The sequence below is a fragment of the Electrona antarctica genome, assembly GCF_951216825.1.
Source record: "Electrona antarctica genome assembly, chromosome: 3".
Lineage (NCBI taxonomy): Eukaryota > Metazoa > Chordata > Actinopteri > Myctophiformes > Myctophidae > Electrona > Electrona antarctica.
The window spans coordinates 43,043,989-43,065,233 of record NC_136808.1 but is presented as its reverse complement, the minus strand read 5'-3'; the positions used below and the strand labels follow the sequence as shown (position 1 = coordinate 43,065,233).

At 38.8% G+C, this 21,245-nt stretch overlaps 3 protein-coding genes across 4 annotated transcripts; 2 read left to right on the top strand and 1 right to left on the bottom strand.

Moving 5' to 3' along the window:
* Positions 1-1,066: 1,066 nt before the first annotated feature.
* Positions 1,067-4,096, bottom strand: LOC306919798 (transmembrane 6 superfamily member 1-like; the record flags this gene model as incomplete). The annotated part of the gene is made up of 10 exons (XM_079496348.1): positions 1,067-1,150; positions 1,942-2,061; positions 2,200-2,292; positions 2,398-2,502; positions 2,650-2,768; positions 2,953-3,035; positions 3,311-3,410; positions 3,495-3,596; positions 3,788-3,888; positions 4,005-4,096. 10 exons carry the CDS (start codon positions 4,094-4,096, stop codon positions 1,067-1,069), a joined length of 999 nt encoding a protein of 332 aa, XP_079352474.1.
* Positions 4,097-5,006: 910 nt separating this feature from the next.
* On the top strand, positions 5,007-10,941 carry LOC306919797 (cholesterol 7-desaturase nvd-like; the record flags this gene model as incomplete). The annotated part of the gene is given in 8 exon segments (XM_079496347.1): positions 5,007-5,282; positions 5,284-5,440; positions 7,190-7,378; positions 7,920-8,098; positions 8,264-8,380; positions 8,544-8,663; positions 9,579-9,755; positions 10,780-10,941. Coding segments are annotated over 8 exon segments (1,377 nt in total).
* A 2,820-nt stretch (positions 10,942-13,761) lies between these two features.
* pcnp (PEST proteolytic signal containing nuclear protein) lies at positions 13,762-21,180 on the top strand. 2 transcript variants are annotated; one of them, XM_079497999.1, is made up of 9 exons: positions 13,762-13,875; positions 14,815-15,050; positions 15,799-15,945; positions 16,446-16,592; positions 16,922-17,068; positions 17,397-17,534; positions 17,841-17,912; positions 18,415-18,470; positions 19,177-21,180. In XM_079497999.1, the coding sequence occupies exons 1-9, from the start codon at positions 13,830-13,832 to the stop codon at positions 19,286-19,288; spliced, it is 1,101 nt and encodes a 366-aa protein (XP_079354125.1). In that variant the 5' UTR covers positions 13,762-13,829; the 3' UTR covers positions 19,289-21,180. The 2 variants fall into 2 exon arrangements, with proteins under 2 accessions (XP_079354125.1, XP_079354126.1); XM_079498000.1 differs by lacking the exons at positions 16,922-17,068; positions 17,397-17,534.
* The last annotated feature ends 65 nt before the right edge of the window (positions 21,181-21,245 follow it).

Genomic DNA, 21,245 nt, shown 5'->3' with positions numbered 1-21,245 from the left:
CCATTCTATTTACTTTATTTATACGATTATTTGGACGGGACAGCACATAATAATGAACACTACACATACAATGCAATGTAAATGTGCTGGATTTAGCAAGGATGCTAATTTCCATCCGTAGTCCCCAAAGTTCTATGATGGAGCAAGTGTCTGGATGGTGCTATTCGTATATGGTTATACACGATGTAATCATATGGTTATCAGAGCCATAATGGTCTATAAAAGATCAGTGTTGGAACTAACGCCCTTACATTAAGTTACTTTACATAAATAAACTACTTTTTGCTGTAACTCTTTACATTTTCCCATTCAGTATAGACTTCTTTTTTTTGGCTATTTGTACGTCTCTAAATGTTTTGATGATTTGAACAAGATGGACCCTCATGTAAACAAGTGTAATGCTTTATTGGGTCGTCCACTCACAGTTAACAGTCTTGAGTTGTGCTTGAAATGTACTGTAATTCTGCAAACTGTTAATAAATATTTCAATCAATCAATCAATCAGACTTTATAAGTTATATACAGTGCAGTGTATACTGTACTGTATATACAGTACTATATACAGTACAGTATACACTCTTACTCATTGAACATCTGGGGTGACCCGTGACCCCTTTGTCACCCATTTTAATGTAAACTTGTCACATCTTTTAATTTGTCTAATCAAACTTGTATGAAACAGAGATGAATGTACTTATTGAAGATGCACATGATTTATATTCTATATTATCATCATCATATTTTTGTATTTTTGGCAAAGATATTTGCTAAAAAGTAGCCTGGGATCAATACCATTTTCGGGTTTCTGATCTGGTCAGGAGTGGAAATAACAGCGAATTCTGATTTAGTCTGAATGACACCATTTCGTTTAGTGATGTCATATTTAGTCATCTGAAATAGTTTAGTGTTAGACTAGTCGACTAAATATCTAAACAAAATTAACGCTGCCAAGCCGGAACCAAGCATCACCCAAAATAATTCCCCGCGATCAAGGGCATCATCTTTTTAGGGCCTACGTGTAGTTTAGCTCATAGGAATCATTTGTTTGGTATATCTATCTTTTATTTCAACTCGTAGCGAGGGGTGGCCTAGACCGGATCACACTGGCCAGTTTGGAACGAATACCAGGCTTTCCTCCGCTGTGGAATGTCTGGTGATGCGAGGCTAAGAGCAAGTACAGAGCCAACTCAGCTCCAGTTTACCAAGTCTAGAGGGTTTAATCGGTTAACTATAACAGATCTTTATACATTATTATATTCAGTTAACATGTCACTTGGTTGTTCCTATTGTGAAGAATGTATGTTTGTTAATGGTGTCCAACAATTTGTATTTGTATCTGACTGCCTCCTCCAAATAATAGAGCATTACTAAACAAAAATGATGTGATCCGTCCAGCTTCAAGCAGATCAAGTACCAGTTTCTCTATTTATAGTTTGGCTAAACAGCTGACGTGAGTACCACGTTCCTACTTGTCTTACGTTAGCAACTGCTTTTGTTCCTGATGACTGACACACCAGCCTGTATTGTTGCGATCTGATTGGTTCCCTCTGTGTTCAGAACATAATTTCTTTGGCTTGGATGTCAACAACCCAACCCTGCTGCTGTGCATGTGTTCATATAGACCCCCAGTTATTTTGTCCTAGCTACTGCAATTAATTACAAAGGAGAACAGCTGCTGTTTTGAAAAGTATAATTGGAGGGGGTTTCTGCACAACAGTATAAGCCATCCATATATATATATATATATAGATAGATAGATAGATAGATAGATAGATATTATTTATTTATTTATTTATTTTATCTTTTTAAGGAATATTTTTCTAAAGTAACAGTATACTATTGACTTCCTGTAGAAGAAGTAAGTGCTGTGAGAACCTGAACCAGTGACTATCCTCTTTATCTTCAATACATACAGTATAAGTTCCCATTGATGGCACTTACGTGGGCCAGTGCCCCAGAATGTACCAGGGTGAGGTCTGGCATCCACACACATCCTGGGACCAACAGTCCATATAGAGTGATGATATAGTATGGCCCAGAGTACAGCATGTTCACCAGCATCTGACAAATATAAACATTGTTGCTTGATCTGTTTTAGATCCGCACATTAATCCATAGCTACAAAGAAATGTAAAACATTATCATAATGAATATTACAATGTTCTTCTGCAAGTAAGGAAACCGCCACTTATTTTGTACCTGTATTCTGGGATACGCTGAAGGGTCCTTCAAGTACGGCTCATATTGTAGTATGTACTGTTGACACCATTCACTGGGACAGTCCAGCACAGCCTAAAACACACTAATGAGATGTATGGTTCTCTACGTAAAGTGATTATTCTATTTCAGTATGTTAAGTCAGTATGCTAGCTTGGTGAACAATGTGGTTAAACTCACCAGGCCTCTGAAGATGCAGAAAGCAAGAGCAGGTATGAGGTAGATGATAAATAGGACATCCAGAGGCCTTTGTGCTAAGCTTTTCTTCTGGGCCTCCTGGATGTTCTGAATGAGCAACATCAGCATGTTGTTAATCAAACCATGATGTCTCATCATAGGCTGAAAATACCTAACATCCTGCAATATGAAACCGTTAGCTATATGTAATTCAATCAATACGGTTGGTTGGCTTGCAGCCAGAGTGGTTCTTACCAGAAACGAAACATCCCACGCAGAAGGCTGGCTAAAGACGCGGAAGCAGGCCCAGACAGACACCAACACATAGAGAGCATGGAGATGGAAGAGAGGACTAAGACGAATTCCATACTTCCCTGTGAAGAGCAGATCATGACAGTGTGTTGTGTTCAATTGTAAATATATGACTGTTTTAAGTCACTCGACTCAAACTTTTACAAAAAGGTCTGCAGTACTGACTTGTTCGGGGCTTCATTATTGCTGGTGGAAACATATGGGGTTGAGGGTGTAACAGACAGACTTTTAGTGTGTACTACTCACCCACAGCATTTCCAAGAATGTAGACTATAACATGCATGAGAAAGGATCCCACCCAGTAGAGTCCGATGGCTCTGTAGCTATCTCTGTAAAATCGTAACACACCTATTGTAAAATCCTGAGTCTTTACAGTAACTCCTATATTATTATAGGCTATTATATTTTTGCATGACACTGCTGTTCGGCAAAGTAGAAATCAGACAAATAGGTTTAGTGAATTATTTTCATGTTGATTCATTAATACACTAAAAAGATATCCAAACCCCCACTTCTTGGTTATGCAATGAATGTAAAAAGTCAACATAATAATCGCTAAGACGATAATCGATAGTTTCAGGCCTATTTAATATACTTAACCTACCCCCAAGTAATTGCAGCAACCATGAGAAGATATACAAGATAGTGTACACAACCATCCCAGTAGGACATCATGTGTCCATGAGCTGTCTTTATATGAGGTTCTGCCTGAAAAACAGACAACATCACTTTGTGGACATTAATATGTTCACAAACATAATTTTCTTTACTGAGGTCAAGGTCAATACTTGCCTCCTTGAGATAAAAGGTCATGAAGTCATCAATGATGTTGTCCTGTTCAAGCCCAATGATCAAATTCACCACACTCATAAATGCATTGACTGCATACACTGGAGAAAGTATACACATGACATGTTTACTGTGTTTACATGTCAATGTGAACTGGATGAAAAGTAAACTAAGCTATATGAAATATGAAGTCTATATTAGCCTACATAAAATAAACAGCAATAGGCCTCATCAAAATATTAAACTTTTGCATAAAGAGAGTTCTTTATTACAGTTTGAACTGTAGGCATACCATAGAAGAGTGGATCTTCAGGGACCTTTTTGATCAAAAAACGGGCTGAAATTGCTAGGGTAAGAACTGTTGTACACCCAGCAAAGAAAACTGCTTCGGTGCTATAAGGACAAAAACACAATGTTAATCATTCTTAAGTGACCAAATCCATTGATCTTAAGTTCTCATGCCCTGACGACGCGCACATAGCTACAGCAGTTACTTGTTTGCACTTTACCTGTTGCTGTAAATGAGGGAATTGAATATATAGGAGATGGGAATGGGCATCAAGGACAGAACAAACACCCCTGTTCCAGCACGCGCGTTCATCGCAGACACTAACGAGCGAGCTTCTTTCTGCGGACTGGGAATCTGAAGACGTGAGACTTGCCACTATGCGCAGCACAATCCAATTATATTACGCACGCCTGCGTGCGTAATAAACAGCACCACGTTGTTTTGGCCTATGCACAGTTGTCATGCTGATGCAGGCAAACACATGAGCGTTTCCTTTTCAATTATCATTACAAAATGACATACCATACAGAATACATATAGGTATTATTATACCTTACACAATGTTGACAGTCGCAGACAGTAGCCTAACTTTTGGAAGTGCTTTGGGTTGGCTTTGGCCTGCGCTTACGATGAACTGTCGCCCACAGGCGACATCTAGCGGGAAAATGTTGTAAATGGACAAGGCGCACAGAACCATATAACTGTAGCTGCATCAGCGTCAAATGAGCAAGCAAATATATATGCAGTTCTGCCGGAAATGGACTGATTCTGCGTTGAAAAATAAAATCTTGATTTACTTATTATGTATTGTATTATCATTTGTATTAGCAGTAGCCAAGAGTATGCTAGCATACTGTTAATACAAAAACAAGCTAAGTTAAGTTAAGAAGGCTGCAAATAAAGGCTATTTGTATATCTGTGCAGTGTGCACTATAAAGTTATTCACTTAAATTGGGACTTGGGTCATTGTCTTACTTTGAAGGCCACTACCGGAAGTCCGATGTTGCATTTAATCTGGCATGGCACTAGGCACCTGGCAACCATAGATATATCTATGCCTGGCAACCGCCAACCGGCCGGCACATCTTTTTTTGCGTGCCAAATCCCGCAGACTCCCGCTCGCTGTCATTCTGGACTATATAATACACTGGGGCGCGCAACTTGGAAAGTGCCAGGCAGGCTGCACAGCCAGCCACAGCTCCCCGTGAACAGATGGATGGACATGGACGACCCCAACATGTGTAGTGGGAATCTAGCTGTCATCATTGGGATATGCATGGGATATGCATGTGCCATAATCATCATGCAGGTGGGGGATCCACTGGACCCCATAAGCAATGGGTACCAGATCTGGAGAAAAACGGGGCTGATTGGGGCTCCGCTACGCGCTGTGGTTTGCATAATCGCCGGCATGTCTCTCCTTGTCGTAAGCTGTCTATACAGACTGCTGTTATGTCCTCTGGAGCTGCTGAAAGCGCCGGATGATGTTGGATATGTATGTTGCTGAGGATGGTCGATCCCGCGCTCAAGCTGCAAACGAAGTGCGTCGTAGACGAAAAACTGGTGAACTGCCGCCCGTCTACCCGAATGGCTGGTATCGAGTGATGGATTCACACATGCTTGAACGTGGCGGTGTCAAAAGTGTGTCTGTTTTAGGTATGACTGAGTCGCATCAAAATCAAAAACGTTCTGTCACGAAAAAAAGAGCACTAATGTCATTATTTTATGCGGCATGTGCGTATTACAGTAACATTATTGTGTCATGTGCCAATTAACATTAGTTGTTAGTTGTTCATCGAATCGATGCCCTGCTACCGAATACCGATCTATCACATCTGTAAAGTAGCCAGCTAGAGTGCTGAGTTCCCATGCACAGCCTATATGCCTATGTGTCCCGGGACAGTGATGATGACTGTATCTGCACCGTGCACCTGTGTTACCCCGGCCCACTTGGTGCAAGATTCCAACATACAATAGGCTACACGGGTAGCCATTAGGGAAACTGTTAAACGATAAGTCAACTCCACCAGAAGTTCAAACTCTTTCTTCTTATCTATCCCAAAATGCTAAATTCATATGGTATAGGCTACTGTTGCATTATTCAAAGTCAGATCTAATTAGGCTACTATAGGATATATAGAAATGTGGTTAATATATATATTTTTGTGGATTGATCAATTAAGCTTATACTACTGTGATAAAGCAGTCAACAAATTAATTTCATCATATTTTTCTTTCTTTAAACAGCTTTAACCACTTAGCCCAATATACTATATGACAAATAATTGGTCTACCGTGAACTTGTAAATCGTCTTTATTATTATTATTATTATTATTATATAATTGCTGCCTATTATGACGACCAAATTAGTGATGGCAGGTTGAAAGTTGTTAATTTTGCCAGTGGTTTTGGTTTTCATGTATTGTTCTATATTAGCAAGGAAAAGGTGTCAGTAGTGGACAATTGTGTGTGCACCAAAAAGTATGTTTGTTGATGCATTCTAGAATTTGATAAGACCATATCATGTTGCAAAGTTTCCACAACGACAGTTTGGTTGCTTGGAAACGTCTCATCTGTAAATGCAGAATCACCATTGTTCATCTAATCGCTAAACAACATATTTTTGTTTGAATGTGAATGTCATGGTGACAAATGTCTATTGTAGCCTAATACTCATAGCCTTGCCTTGCTTGAAAATGAGTGTGAACCTTTATATTTAACTTTGAAATTTCAAATGCTTTGGCTTGGTGCCAATTCTAAATCTGAAAATACCAGAGAACAACTCTTGAGCTTCAGTTAAACCACAAGTGTACTGCCACACTGGTGAATGTGTTCTTGGTTTATTTCTATTCGCTGTGTTCAGACATTTTGGTCTCCGATAGCATAGAATATGATACCCAAGGAGGGAATCTGCTCTCACTGATTGTGAGTTCCTTGAAATAGATTTTATTAGAATAACAGCAGATATAATATTTTATTATTTATAGATATAAATAATAAAGAAGTGTATACAGTGCAGAACTAATGTAGGTAGACCTCTCTATAAAAGATGAGTAAGCAAATCATCTTTAATGTTGCTTAAATCTAAGTATCTGATCTGGTTGGGATTTGGGCAAAAAGAAGCCGACATTTGAGTTATATTTATTTATTTGAAATTTTGAATGTATATCCTATTACTTCATCACTGAATGATGGCAAGCAAATAGGAAAAATCAACCTGGTAAATCCTAATCACAGTAAGTGAAATAAATCAAAAAGACTCTTTGGCTAACTTAAAGGGACTAACCTGGACAAAAACACTACTAGAGCACACAGATCTTTTAAATATATAAGCAGTAGAGTAACTCAACGTGTAATTAAAATCTTACAGATTGCATCTTTACACAAGTTGTTTTTCCAACCAGGTGAGCAAGTTGCAGTGTTTCGTGGTGAGAATGGGAAGGCCTATGTGGTGGATGCCTACTGCCCTCACTTGGGTGCCAATCTGGCTGTGGGGGGAAGAGTGGTGGGGAGCTGTCTAGAGTGCCCATTCCATGGTTGGCAGTTTCGAGGCGAGGATGGAAAGTGTGTAAAGATCCCTTATGCAGAGAAAGGTATGAAATTAAGGTGATTCTTTGCACTGATAGTATCACATACCCACCTGACTGAAGTATTGTAGCTAACTTGGAGTTATGATACAGCATTGGCTCAGTGCAGGTGAAATGTTCAACACATTAATTTGATGAAAACAATAATAGTGTGAATGAAGCTTTTGTGAATGTGAACAAATTCGTAGTCCCACTGGGATTTCCTGACAGTGAAGCAGGTGTACGTCACAAAAAAGCAACCATGTTTGGTGGAGGTGTTTCGTCCATGTTTGACACGACAAACTCCTTTTCCAGCAAGGTCCATCAGGCTGACGCCAGATTTATAAATAATTGAGTGACATGTTCGATGCAGATATAATTTATATGGTTTCATCATTTTTCACAAGTGTTATACAATACTTTCATAAGTGTTATACAATACAATAGTAGCACTGAGTGTGTAATGGTAATGGTTGCCAGTATGTATCTCCTGCAACTAATCTGTCTCACCAAGAAGGCAGGAAAATGACTGTACTTGGTGGCTGAAGTTATTGCCTTTGTCTTTCAGTACCAGAGTTTGCCAAGGTCCAGCGCTGGCACAGCTGTGAGGTGAATGGACTGATTCTGGTTTGGTTCCACTGTGATGGACAGAAGCCATCGTGGACCATTCCAGAACAGGAACAGATCACACGAGGAGAATGGGTCTACCGGGGAAGAACTGAACACTACATCAATGCCCACATTGAGGTGTGTGTTTCCATCATGAAATTATGGTCGCAAAAATAAAAAAAGGATAGGAACACAATCCTACATGAGCCACCACCCGAAGCACTTGGGAAAAAATGATCTATGAATGATACCAAACAATAGACGGTGACTTTTACGACATATCACTCCCCCACTCCTCATTAGGAAATTCCTGAGAATGCAGCAGATCTGCACCATCTGACTCATTTACATGCACCAGGTATTTTGAGTGGAGTGGATATACGCTACACCAGCAGCAAGATCTGGCGACACCACTGGAAAGTAAGTCTCCTCTTGGGATGTTATGTATTAAGTCAAGAACCACCAATGTTGTTACACTTCAAGTGTGTGTGTGTGTGTGTGTGTGTGTGTGTGTGTGTATGTGTGTGTGTGTGTGTGTGTGCGTGCGTGCGTGCGTGCGTGCGTGCGTGTGTTTGTTTCCCAGGTTCAATGGCAGCCAGAATCAGCACCCAATGGGCATTGTTCTCAGATGCTGCTGAAGCATACTGTTACTATGTTTGGACGGCACCTGTCTCTGCTGGATGTTGATGTAGTGGCTAGACAGGTACAGTATAGCAAAAACAATAGAGTGCTGAATAATCAAATACAATGTAGACTATTTATTAAACATCTTTTTAATGATACGCCAGCAACCAGAGAGTCATCTACTTTGGTTCAAAGGATTGTCCTATAGTCATATAGATAAACACAAACAGCTCTATATTCTTTTCAACATCTATATGAATGTTATTCATTTTAAATGCTTGAATCTAATTACAAATCAGAGAAAAAAAAGTTGTCTGAGCTGAACTTCAGGAAAGGCTAATTTGATCTTGGTTTATCTGGCTGTGGAACCCCTAGTTCAATTTCATCATTAGCACATACAAGTTTTGTTGGCTCATTCATTTGCAGAGGGTGATTACAGTCACTTTTGGTTTTGGAGTGTGTAGTGTAGTGTTTACATCCCGTAATTTGTCCGTTCATCCGTAATTGTCGTATACCAATTTGTTATTTATTTTTTTCAATTGCAAAACGTGTTGGCATGAGTCACTTCAACAGGCAAACAAATACATGTGATGAAGTATTAATTTAGCCTGTTTGTTTTTAATGTATCTCTAATTAGGATGTAGATAATTGTTTGGCAGGCGAGGGGCACTGTGCATTCAAATATGAAAACTGATGTGAAATATGTGTTCTGTGATTGAGCGATTATTATTATTGGAAAATGAATTGAGCCTCAGGCTACCAGTGGTACAGCTCACTGACACTGTATCAGGCAGTCGGTGTTGGCCAGACTAATATTGATATGGTACAACAAAAGGGGTGTCACTCCCCCAGGAGAGAACACATACAATGGACAGTATATACTATATACCTACTGTATCAAATACAGTAGTTCTTTAACTACTCTTTTTTACACTTATGAACTTTATGTTTTCATAAATTAACTCTTCACATTGTCTAATTGTAAACATTATAGGTTGGCCCAGGAGTGGTCTTTCTATTGTTTGACCATAGTTTCTTGGGTCGAGGGGTGATAATGCACTGTGTGACTCCAGTGGAGCCACTACTGCAAATGGTGTCGCACACCATCTTCTTCCAGTCTAATATCCCTCCTCTGGTGCCCAAACTCATTCTCAAAGCAGAGTGTATCCAGGTACAGTGACACATACCCGCTTTTCCTTCTTCATTGTAACTTGATAATAAGCCAGTTCTAACATTTTTGTGAAAGATTAGTTGGTATAATTAAATGTGTTACAATGGAAGGCTTGATTATTGAATCCAGGTTCAATTCCCAACAGTGGTGTCAGCTATGTGTGATTTAGAGTAGACAATGCACATGATAGCCCCAGCCAAGAGGTGATGTGTTGGTCTAAGATTTTCAAGCACAAACTGAGAACGGGTTGCAGCAGTGTCTGTGTGCAGCTGATCTCACATACTACTTCATACTGCTACTACTACTATCCTCGATTCCTCCAAAAGAAATTCAAATAGGCCAAAGAAAATGAACTGTGGCCTGGCAAAAGTCAAGGCCTTTTGAGGGAGAGGGGTGAAAATAAAACACAAATCATGCAAAAGAAAGAAAGAGCATAATCAATAGATAAACACATGAACACAAGATAAGACCATTTTAATAGACTTAACAGTGTACAGGACAACAGTATGAATGTCCACAATACAGTCTAAAGGCTGATCACTACTATGCAGGGTTTCACCCAAGAAAAACCTTAATTGCTAAGTATCGGAGGGGGCTGCACATGTGCTTGTGCTAGGGCTGCATATGGACAACATTACATACCTCGATATTTATGCTGAATATCTCAATCTAGCGATACAATATAGCCTATACCCTATATAATATATGCTACATTGGTTCACAGTTTCACACTTTTTATTTTATATTTTAAGTACTGACACACACAAATATAAACAAAGCGAGAGAGCGAGACACACATGCAATTTTACATTACTTCATCAGAGTGTATTAGTATTATTATTATTATTAGAGCATGCCTCCTGATGGAGATTTGGGCTCTACTGTGAGCAACTTTATTTGTAGCATTTTATGTCAAACTTGATTTGCATTAATTATAATATTCATTATTAATTGGATTCCAATCTCAAAATAACTATATTAATAGTGTGCTCATATTATGTCAAACTTTTCTGCTTCTGTCCAGTTTGAGCGAGATGTAATGATCTGGAACAATAAGAAGTTCATCTCTAAGCCTCTCCTGGTAAAGGAGGATTCGGCCATCCTGAAGCACAGGCGCTGGTACAGTCAGTTCTACAGTGAGAACAGCCCACGGCTGCACTTCCTGCGGGAGACTCTCGACTTTTGATCTCCCTCAATTACAAATGGTGGGGGAAAGATCGACACTGAGTATGAGAGGTCAGTCAAACATCTCAGAGCAAGGATTGATTTTTGCGTCTCAGGTCTTGATTATAAAAACTTTGGTCATAAATGCGGTTTATATTCAGGCATTGGACAAGGAAACCTCTATAGATCCAACTTATTATCAGGAAATGTTTTATATTCATTTAGACTTTAGAGCATGAGCATCAACGAAAATCATTTCATTCAGTTTTAAAAAGTTATGGTGCAAAAGGGTTGAGCAAGAATCTAAAAACGTTGCTGTCCGCTTCATTTCTCTCCTTGGTTAACAACCCCCTGCTCTTCCTAGCCTATACTGCACATTTATATAAATTGTATTTGTTAGGTGGCAAGTTGCAACATACTGGTATTTTAATCTTGTGTTGGACTGAGTTTTTACTTTTTAACAATAAACTTCACTTACATCACCTTAAAAAAACCACATTGCAATAAATTTTATACAGCGGTGTCAAACTAATTTAAAATGTTCTTGGGCTATAATTGATTTCCGGTCTAGGACTAAGAGGAAACAGGATCTATTATATTTATTTGCATTTCATGCTTTTTCAGGTGTGTACTGGAGCTTTATGCTTGTAATCTTGAGCCTATGTTGTGCACCTACCCTACCGTATATGTTGCCATTCTATTTACTTTATTTATACGATTATTTGGACGGGACAGCACATAATAATGAACACTACACATACAATGCAATGTAAATGTGCTGGATTTAGCAAGGATGCTAATTTCCATCCGTAGTCCCCAAAGTTCTATGATGGAGCAAGTGTCTGGATGGTGCTATTCGTATATGGTTATACACGATGTAATCATATGGTTATCAGAGCCATAATGGTCTATAAAAGATCAGTGTTGGAACTAACGCCCTTACATTAAGTTACTTTACATAAATAAACTACTTTTTGCTGTAACTCTTTACATTTTCCCATTCAGTATAGACTTCTTTTTTTTGGCTATTTGTACGTCTCTAAATGTTTTGATGATTTGAACAAGATGGACCCTCATGTAAACAAGTGTAATGCTTTATTGGGTCGTCCACTCACAGTTAACAGTCTTGAGTTGTGCTTGAAATGTACTGTAATTCTGCAAACTGTTAATAAATATTTCAATCAATCAATCAATCAGACTTTATAAGTTATATACAGTGCAGTGTATACTGTACTGTATATACAGTACTATATACAGTACAGTATACACTCTTACTCATTGAACATCTGGGGTGACCCGTGACCCCTTTGTCACCCATTTTAATGTAAACTTGTCACATCTTTTAATTTGTCTAATCAAACTTGTATGAAACAGAGATGAATGTACTTATTGAAGATGCACATGATTTATATTCTATATTATCATCATCATCATCATCATCTTCATCATCATCATCTATATTCTTCCCATAACAATAGCAATCATATTAGATCTAATAGATTAGAAGCTTTTTTAGATTTGCGATTACTGTACACCTGAGCAACCTCATTTATTTGAATGTAAAGGCTATTTGCGCATTACTCAAATGTTTTTCAGGGGAGAATGCAAATGTTTTTTATGTTTTTGTTGCAACTGGGGTCATTAAACACTGTGCCTATGCCTTGGAATGTTTTATCGAGAGGAATTATCTTACCATTCATGTCCAGTGTTGAACTTGACATGAATCAACACTATTTTGGAAATGATATGTTATGTGAAACTGCATTAGCAGGGCATTACTCTTCATGAAGAAATATTTGTAATAGCACGAATTAATGTTTTGTATGATAGTGAGTGATGTCATGAGATGTCAAGACTACAAAGACTTGTTTGCTTCACTGACAATGAAGATTACAATTTGCTGTAAGGCTCTATAATAAACTGTGCCTGCTCTATGACTATTGAAGAGGGTTAGAGGGAATTGATATTGAATGTCTTTTTTCAAGGGAATTCATTTCTGTGATTCTTTTTTAGTTTTTTGCATCCCATACCACGGTATAATTTGTCAGGGAAATAATCTATTTAGAAAGCACAAAACCCCAATTCACTACCATATTACATGCTCTTATGCGTCTTCTGAATTTCAAATATTATTTTTGTAAATGTATGATATACAAATCTACTGTTTGCAAATCTACAAAATAAATAAACTCTGGTATAATGTTTTTGCCCTTTTCTATAAATGTCTAAAACAGTGTTGTCAAAGTGGTGTCCAGGGACGACCAGGGATCTATGAGTAGTACAAAATAAATGCAGATCAACAAGCTCACAATGTGTTGCATCGTGGCACTTTTGAGCTTGTAGATCTGCTATTTTTTCAGGATTTACAAAAAACAAATAATGTGGGGGAAAAAACCGAGTAGCCTACCTTGTTTGTTGTATAGCCGTCCCTACGCTCATTCTGTAGTAATGTAGTAAGAGAGTGGTGAGTGGTGACACGCTTTGATCTCGCCGCAAAGCGGGTGCCTATGGGTGATAGTTCCAAACATTGCTCCTATGGCTGGAACTATTCCATTGAGATAGAATGAGCACTTCCGCATTCCATTGTTACAATGAGAGTCAACGGGAGTGTCATTACCTTAGGTCATTACTCTATTTTATACTACTCTGGCTCTCCTCATCTCGGAGACTACAGAATGAGTGTAGGAACTGAGGGCACATACGGGGCTACTTGTTGTACTACTACTAATTAACCAGAACATTGAACGTTTGTCGTTATCTTATCTTCAGGACTCAGGAGGTTTATGTTTAAAAAAAGAAAAAAAATGATGCACACTCTGTGCAGTAGGTGGCGGTATGCACATTACACGCTGGTGTGTAGGAAGAAGACGAGGAAGAAGAAAGTGTATTATTTTTGTAATAATATTAATAATGGCGGATCGCAGGCATAACAGCAAGAGGTTCACCGACCATGGAGGTGATATTTATCTTAGATAGTGCAGATACCATTATTCTATAATCTTGAGTTGCTACAACGGTCTCCTGCGAATGATGTTTAGCAGATGAAACGATCACCGTACAGTACATGTTAAGATAACAGACCAAGCTATCGGCTGCTAGCCACATATCGTCAGCTAACAATATGCATGCTAAGGTTAGCACTGAAGTCAATTGAAAAGAAAAAGAACATGTACGGAGATTGGCGGCATCTGCAGTGTTTTAACGTTGGATAAATCAAATGCATATTTATTTAAATATAGATGTGAGCCATTGGTAGTGTAACACGGTTTGCTCACTTGGCTAGCTGCAGTAGCTAGCGTTATGCTAGGTCAGTTAGCTGAAGTCAAAGACTTGAGAAGGATAATATATTTGAAATTAATAAATAATAATGACAAATATCTTGATTATACCACTCAGCCAAAACCCCTCCATCTCTGACTCAGAAGTCATTCAATCTACTCTAGAGCCTCTACTTTCAATAGGTGTCCCTATTTTCTGGCTTTTTCTGCCTTTATTAGATAGTATACAGTAGTCTCGAGGGAAATTGGGAGATAGATGGGGAATGACACACAGCAAAGATTGTCGTGATCGAGAATCAAACCCACAACACAGTCAGCTATGCTTCAGCAAGTTCAGCAGCATGTTAATGTAGGCTATTGTATATATGTATATAGCCTTGTATATATGTATATAGATTTTTTTAATCTACACGCTGGTGATGCACTGAGCCTTTAGATCAGCTATTTTAGTTGTATAGGAATGACTGGGTAAGTTAAACTTTCACATGGGAAACAGCTGAACAATTCGTTTCAGAGAGAGCTCAGTTGATGTCATTCATTCAGGTATTGATGGTAGCAGCTCATTTGATTGATCAAGCAACTGTTGCTCACCTTGCTAAGTGTCTTGCCTCAAGCAGGGCCGGAGGAGGAGGGAGGCAGAGTGAAAACTAAGCCTGTCTCTTCTAGCACTGAGGAAGGAGAAGGGACAGCGGGCAAACGCTCAGCTCAACATATCGCATCTGAAGACGTTGACGACGAGTCCGACTCCTCAAACTCTCCACCGGCGCCTCGCAAAATATCCAAGATTGGCTTTGGTTTGAGCAGTCAGATGGGAAAGAAGAGCAACCCAATTTCCATCAAACTTGGAGCATCCGTGAGTCTGAGTATTGAAATATGAAGGCAACGAGTCATTGTTTGCTGTGAGACTGAAACATACAGACTGTACTGCTTAATACTAAACAGAACTATTTTCAGTCAGGAGGCAGGTTGTACATGATGTCACCACTTGACCACTTTTTATAAAGTACATTTTGCATCAATTTGGACAGAACATATTTGATTACTCTTAAAGGAGAATTCCATACAACTACAAATAAAGGTAAGAAAGCCTTCTAGTATGGAATTCTCCTTTAACCCATTCTGACCTGAGATCAGATTCAAAAAATGTCTTCTACATCCTGACAGTTTTCTGAAAAAGCTATGTTTCTATGTCAGTCGTTCTTTGATTTTTCAAAAATAGCAGACCTACAAGCTCGTAGCGCGCCACTCGGTGGCGCGCTATGAGCTTGTAGATCTGCTATTTTTCAATAGCTAAATCATAACATAATGCTAACACCAAAAAAGGTTCCCGCCCAAAATGGGTTAACTGCAGGGGAAGACATTTGGCGTAAACCTGAGAGTGAATTATTATTAGCCTACATTTCCAAATATTTTTTTAATAGTCAAAGAATTGATTAATTGAAAGATTTATTAACAGATTGGAGAATTACAGTACATTTCAAGCACAACTCAATACAAAACTGTTAATGTGGACGACACCATAAAGCATTTCACTTAGGGTCCACCATGTTCAATTCATCATAACATTTAGAGACATACAATTATACACTTCTTCTATATAGCCAAAAACAGGAAATGAAGACGTTGACGACGAGTCTGACTCCTCAAACTCTCCACCGGCGCCTCGCAAAATATCCAAGATTGGCTTTGGTTTGAGCAGTCAGATGGGAAAGAAGAGCAACCCAATTTCCATCAAACTTGGAGCAACCGTGAGTCTTGAGTATTGAAATATGAAGTACATTTTGCATCAATTTGGACAGAACATATTTGATTACTCTTAAAGGAGAATTCCATACTAGAAGGCTTTCTTACCTTTATTTGTAGTTGTTACGTCCACACCAAAGAGGTCCAGGTGTTTTGTGCAAAAGTGCATTATTGGCTATTTCCCCTACCATAAGCCCTCAATGGGGTTTGGGTTTTTGTGCTAATTCCCTTATTTCCATCGAAATAAGTAGTAAAGTAGCGCAATAATGCGCTTTTGCACAAAATAACACCTGGACCTCTGGTGGGGATGTAACAACTACAAATAAAGGTAAGAAAGCCTTCTAGTATGGAATTCTCCTTTAACTGCAGGGGAAGACATTTGGCGTAAACCTGAGTGAATTATTATTAGCCTACATTTCCAAATATTTTTTTAATAGGCAAAGAATTGATTGATTGAAAGATTTATTAACAGATTCTCCTTTAACAAATATACACTTCTATATAGCCAAAAACAGGAAATGAAGACGTTGACGACGAGTCCGACTCCTCAAACTCTCCACCAGCGCCTCGCAAAATATCCAAGATTGGCTTTGGTTTGAGCAGTCAGATGGGAAAGAAGAGCAACCCAATTTCCATCAAACTTGGAGCAACCGTGAGTCTGAATATTGAAATATGAAGGCCAGGAGTTATTGTTTTGCTGTGAGACTGAAACATACAGACTGTACTGCTTAATACTAAACAGAACTATTTTCAGTCAGGAGGCAGGTTGTATATGATGTCACCACTTGACCACTTTTTATAAAGTACATTTTGCATCAATTTGGACAGAACATATTTGATTACTCTTAAAGGAGAATTCCATACTAGAAGGCTTTCTTACCTTTATTTGTAGTTGTTACGTCCACACCAAAGAGGTCCAGGTGTTTTGTGCAAAAGTGTATTATTGGCTATTTCCCCTACCAAATATACACTTCTATATAGCCAAAAACAGGAAATGAAGACGTTGATGACGAGTCCGACTCCTCAAACTCTCCACCGGCGCCTCGCAAAATATCCAAGATTGGCTTTGGTTTGAGCAGTCAGATGGGAAAGAAGAGCAACCCAATTTCCATCAAACTTGGAGCATCCGTGAGTCTGAGTATTGAAATATGAAGGCAACGAGTCATTGTTTGCTGTGAGACTGAAACATACAGACTGTACTGCTTAATACTAAACAGAACTATTTTCAGTCAGGAGGCAGGTTGTATATGATGTCACCACTTGACCACTTTTTATAAAGTACATTTTGCATCAATTTGGACAGAACATATTTGATTACTCTTAAAGGAGAATTCCATACTAGAAGGCTTTCTTACCTTTATTTGTAGTTGTTACATCCACACCAAAGAGGTCCAGGTGTTTTGTGCAAAAGTGCATTATTGGCTATTTCCCCTACCAAATATACACTTCTATATAGCCAAAAACAGGAAATGAAGACGTTGATGACGAGTCCGACTCCTCAAACTCTCCACCGGCGCCTCGCAAAATATCCAAGACTGGCTTTGGTCAGATGGGAAAGAAGAGCAACCCAATTTCCATCAAACTTGGAGCAACCGTGAGTACACTTCTATATAGCCAAAAACAGGAAATCATCATAGAGGAGGGGAAAAGGGTTGGGTGGGGGAAATCAGATTTTACGGGGGCCAGTTTCGAATTGCAGCTGTCCGTAGGTGCCCTTTGAGAGCGCATTTGAAGGAGTCAAGGGATTTGCATGTCTTAATGACTGTTGGTAGGGCTTTCCACATTTTGGTGGCATAGGAGCGAAAAGAAGACTTGATGAGAAACACTTGAAACAAGACGGTGAAAGGCTACGATACGGGAACATTGCTTTGTTAAATATTTCTTCTCTAATCTTTCCTAGAAGCCCAAAGAGCCAGTTGTTCCAGCTAAGAAGCCAGGACTGGCCTCGGTCTTCAATGATGACTCTGATGATGTAAGCACAAAGTACATTTGCCACCTGAAAACAAACAACCACAAATCTGCACTTCAAAGGGGATATTCCTTGGCCAGGGGGATTCCCCTTATATCTCCATTTGTCCAGGGAGGATTTCCCCTTACTATGATGGAAACCTGGTTAAAATCCAGGTGGTTACACAAAGTCATCTAAAGTCATCAAGTGGTTCCCAATGTATTATGGACCAGGGCTCACTTTAAAATCTCCAAAGCGGTCGTGGCCCACCTTTCTGATTCAGCTGCTCCTACGAGTGTAGTTCTGAAGACGTGTGGACATATCCTGGGCATAATACGTGTTAATAAGTGGTCAGATGGGTGGGCCGCCTGCATTTTCAGAGCATGTTTATGTTAATGATTAATCAATCCATTGTGTTCCGGCTTGGATCAATGAAACTTACTATATTTTAAGTTCTTATTTATTGGTGTCAAATATTGTTTGGGGGAGTTGCGAACCACAGGTCTAAGGTTTTTCTCTTCTACAGAGTGAACCTGAGGAGATGCCTGCAGAGGCCAAGATGAGAATGAAGAACGTTGGCAGGTACATATTTGACTTTCCTTTGACTCTCTTCGGCCCTATCTTGCCCCTTATCCCTAAACACGCTTGCCATTTTGGACTATTTAGAAAAACATTTTAATATAGTTTTAAAAAATCGCCAATCTACAAGCTCACAATGTGTCGATGTAGATCAGGGGTGCCTGCACCTTTTTGACTTGAGAGCTACTTTCAAAATGACCGTCTCAACAAGATCTACCCACCCAAAACAATATCCCATTGCTGAAAGCTGTACCTGAAGGGACTTTGGAATAGCGGTGCTGGCGTTAAGACATATAACACTCAGAATGGGATATAGAGTTTTGTATAACTTATGTAATGCAACATACGTTTGTGTGCAACACCCTTGAAAACAAAGTATTGAGCAATTGGCAATGTGGGTTTGAGTAGTCACCTTATTTCAAGTGGCAGATTACTTTTTTCCTTTTTCTTTTAATTAGGCCTATATATTCTTTATGGCCATGTCATGTGTTCTACCTGCACAGCCTTTGTGATCTACTGGTAAATCATGATCTACCTTTTGGGCACCTCTGATGTAGATCGAGTAGTAGAACAGAATTTCAAAATGGTAAAATATGGCCTTTCACAGGTATATTTTCCTCAGAAGTTTACCGTTTTTCTTTTAGTTTTAATGACTAGAAGTTAGTCTTAATCAAGTCTAAATGTATTAACTCTACTCTATACTTTTCAGAGAGACACCAACATCTGCAGGACCCAACTCCTTCAACAAGGGCAAGCAAGGTTTCTCTGATCACCAAAAGCTTTGGGAGAGGAAGCTGAAGGCGCAAACAGAAAAACCCTAAACAATACCATTTTGTGTGACCTTGTGGGGGTATTTTCTGTTTGTTTTGATTTTTATTTTGGTAGGATAGATCTATTGAGGCTGAAACCATTAAAAGCTACAATCCGGGGCATAATGAAATGAATAAAACGTTAACCAATCTGTAATGTACAGTATGTTAATACCAATGCAACTAGCACATCTGCAGTCGCACATAAGGTTGAACACTAGCTGAGCCATCAACTTTGCTGTAGTTCGGCCATCGTAATCTCCTCTCATCGTCGAAAGAGGACATAAAACGTTCGGATTGTAGCTTTAAGCCTTTTCCGTGCGTGTTTTTTGGTGTGACCTCTAGCCACTACCACCAGGTACTATGTGGCAGGATGTGTCAGAAAGTCTTGTCTGTGGAATGAGATACGTGGGTTGCAAAGGGATTAGTCAGGAAACATTTAGATTATCCAAAATCTTTAATGGCACCAGATAGTGTTTACTGATGGATTTTCCAATCCTGCGTCTTGGAGACTCCAACTATGACATGTTTGTTTTGTGGAAGCTTGTAAGGTGGATTTCGTGTTTTTTAGTTTGTCTGCTATTGGTGTAAAAAATGTACATAGAATGAACTGTCACAATCTTGTTTTATTTTGAATTCCTAGATTTCGTTGGTGTGTTGGTGCATATGTGTACAGCAAAATATGCAGTAGACTTAGCCTAGACATAGAATGTGCAAAGTGCGTTTTAACTTTTTTTCCCCTCAGTCCCTTTTTTTTCACCAACTGTGCCACCACATTGGCCGTTTTGTTCACATATATTAACCTTTACTTTTATCTCTGGTCTTTCCTACAATACATAATTCCTGTATTCCGGTTCAATCTAGCAATTTTAGGAATAATATGGTTGTACTGTTGATCTTCCAAATCAAAGGACTGATACATGACTTTGTATCAACTATTAAGAACTCCTTATGAACTATTAACTCCTGTGGAGAACAGTGCAGTACCCCATATATACTTTTGTTACCAGCATTCTGGTATTTCCAGTCATTTAATGGATTTTGCATTGTGGCATTTACTACCCACTTGCATTTTCATGTAATAGTCATATGTTTAGAAAGTTATTTTCCACTGCCCCTAAACCAGAAAGACTAACTTTTAGTTACCACACCTTCCCACCCTTTGCTTGTGTGAGTACCTCACTGACTTATCCTGTGCCTGAATATTTTATTCTGAAGCATTCTTTGAAAAGTAATACAATTCAAGATTAAAAAATGTTATATCCCATTATAAGTATAAAAGCACAAAATCATTGTCTTTTGACCAATTGAAAAACGGCAAAAAAGGAATAACGGTATAACCAGTTAAGTACCTCTGTGAAAGAGTGCATGTGAAAGTGAACTCTTGTGATCCTTGAGAAAAAGGTGCAAACTGAAAATTATCCAGTATTACATATCCGAGTGGTAAAAGTAGGTATTTTTTATTATCACAAAATTAACAACTTAGTGACAACTATTGGAGTAAAACAGCAGAGGGTGACTACAAAGAGAACAATAATCACTGGCTCACGATACGATACAACTTTATTGTCAGCTTTCACTATGCTGCATACTAAATAGTTATTTATGTTCAAACCCATTGTTGTCCTGTCCACTTTTTTGACACATCCCATGTGTTAATGTCACTAGATGTAGGGTCAACATGCAGTATGGTGAGCCCTGGTCATTCCTGTTCTCCCTATATACTGTAGGTTCACCTGTTTCTGTTTTGCTCTATTGATTCATCTGGTTTGTCGAACCGAAAGGGTTTTTGTGATTGAAAACACCTGACTCTAATTTCACCTTCAAAATAACTGCTAATCCTGGAGGTTATGTGTAATATTGGATAATTGTCCACAATAAATAAATGGCTAGGTATTACTGTATATTCTTGTCTTATTTGTTTAATTTGATTGTCTACTTTTAGGACTTGTGCAAACAATCTGATGTT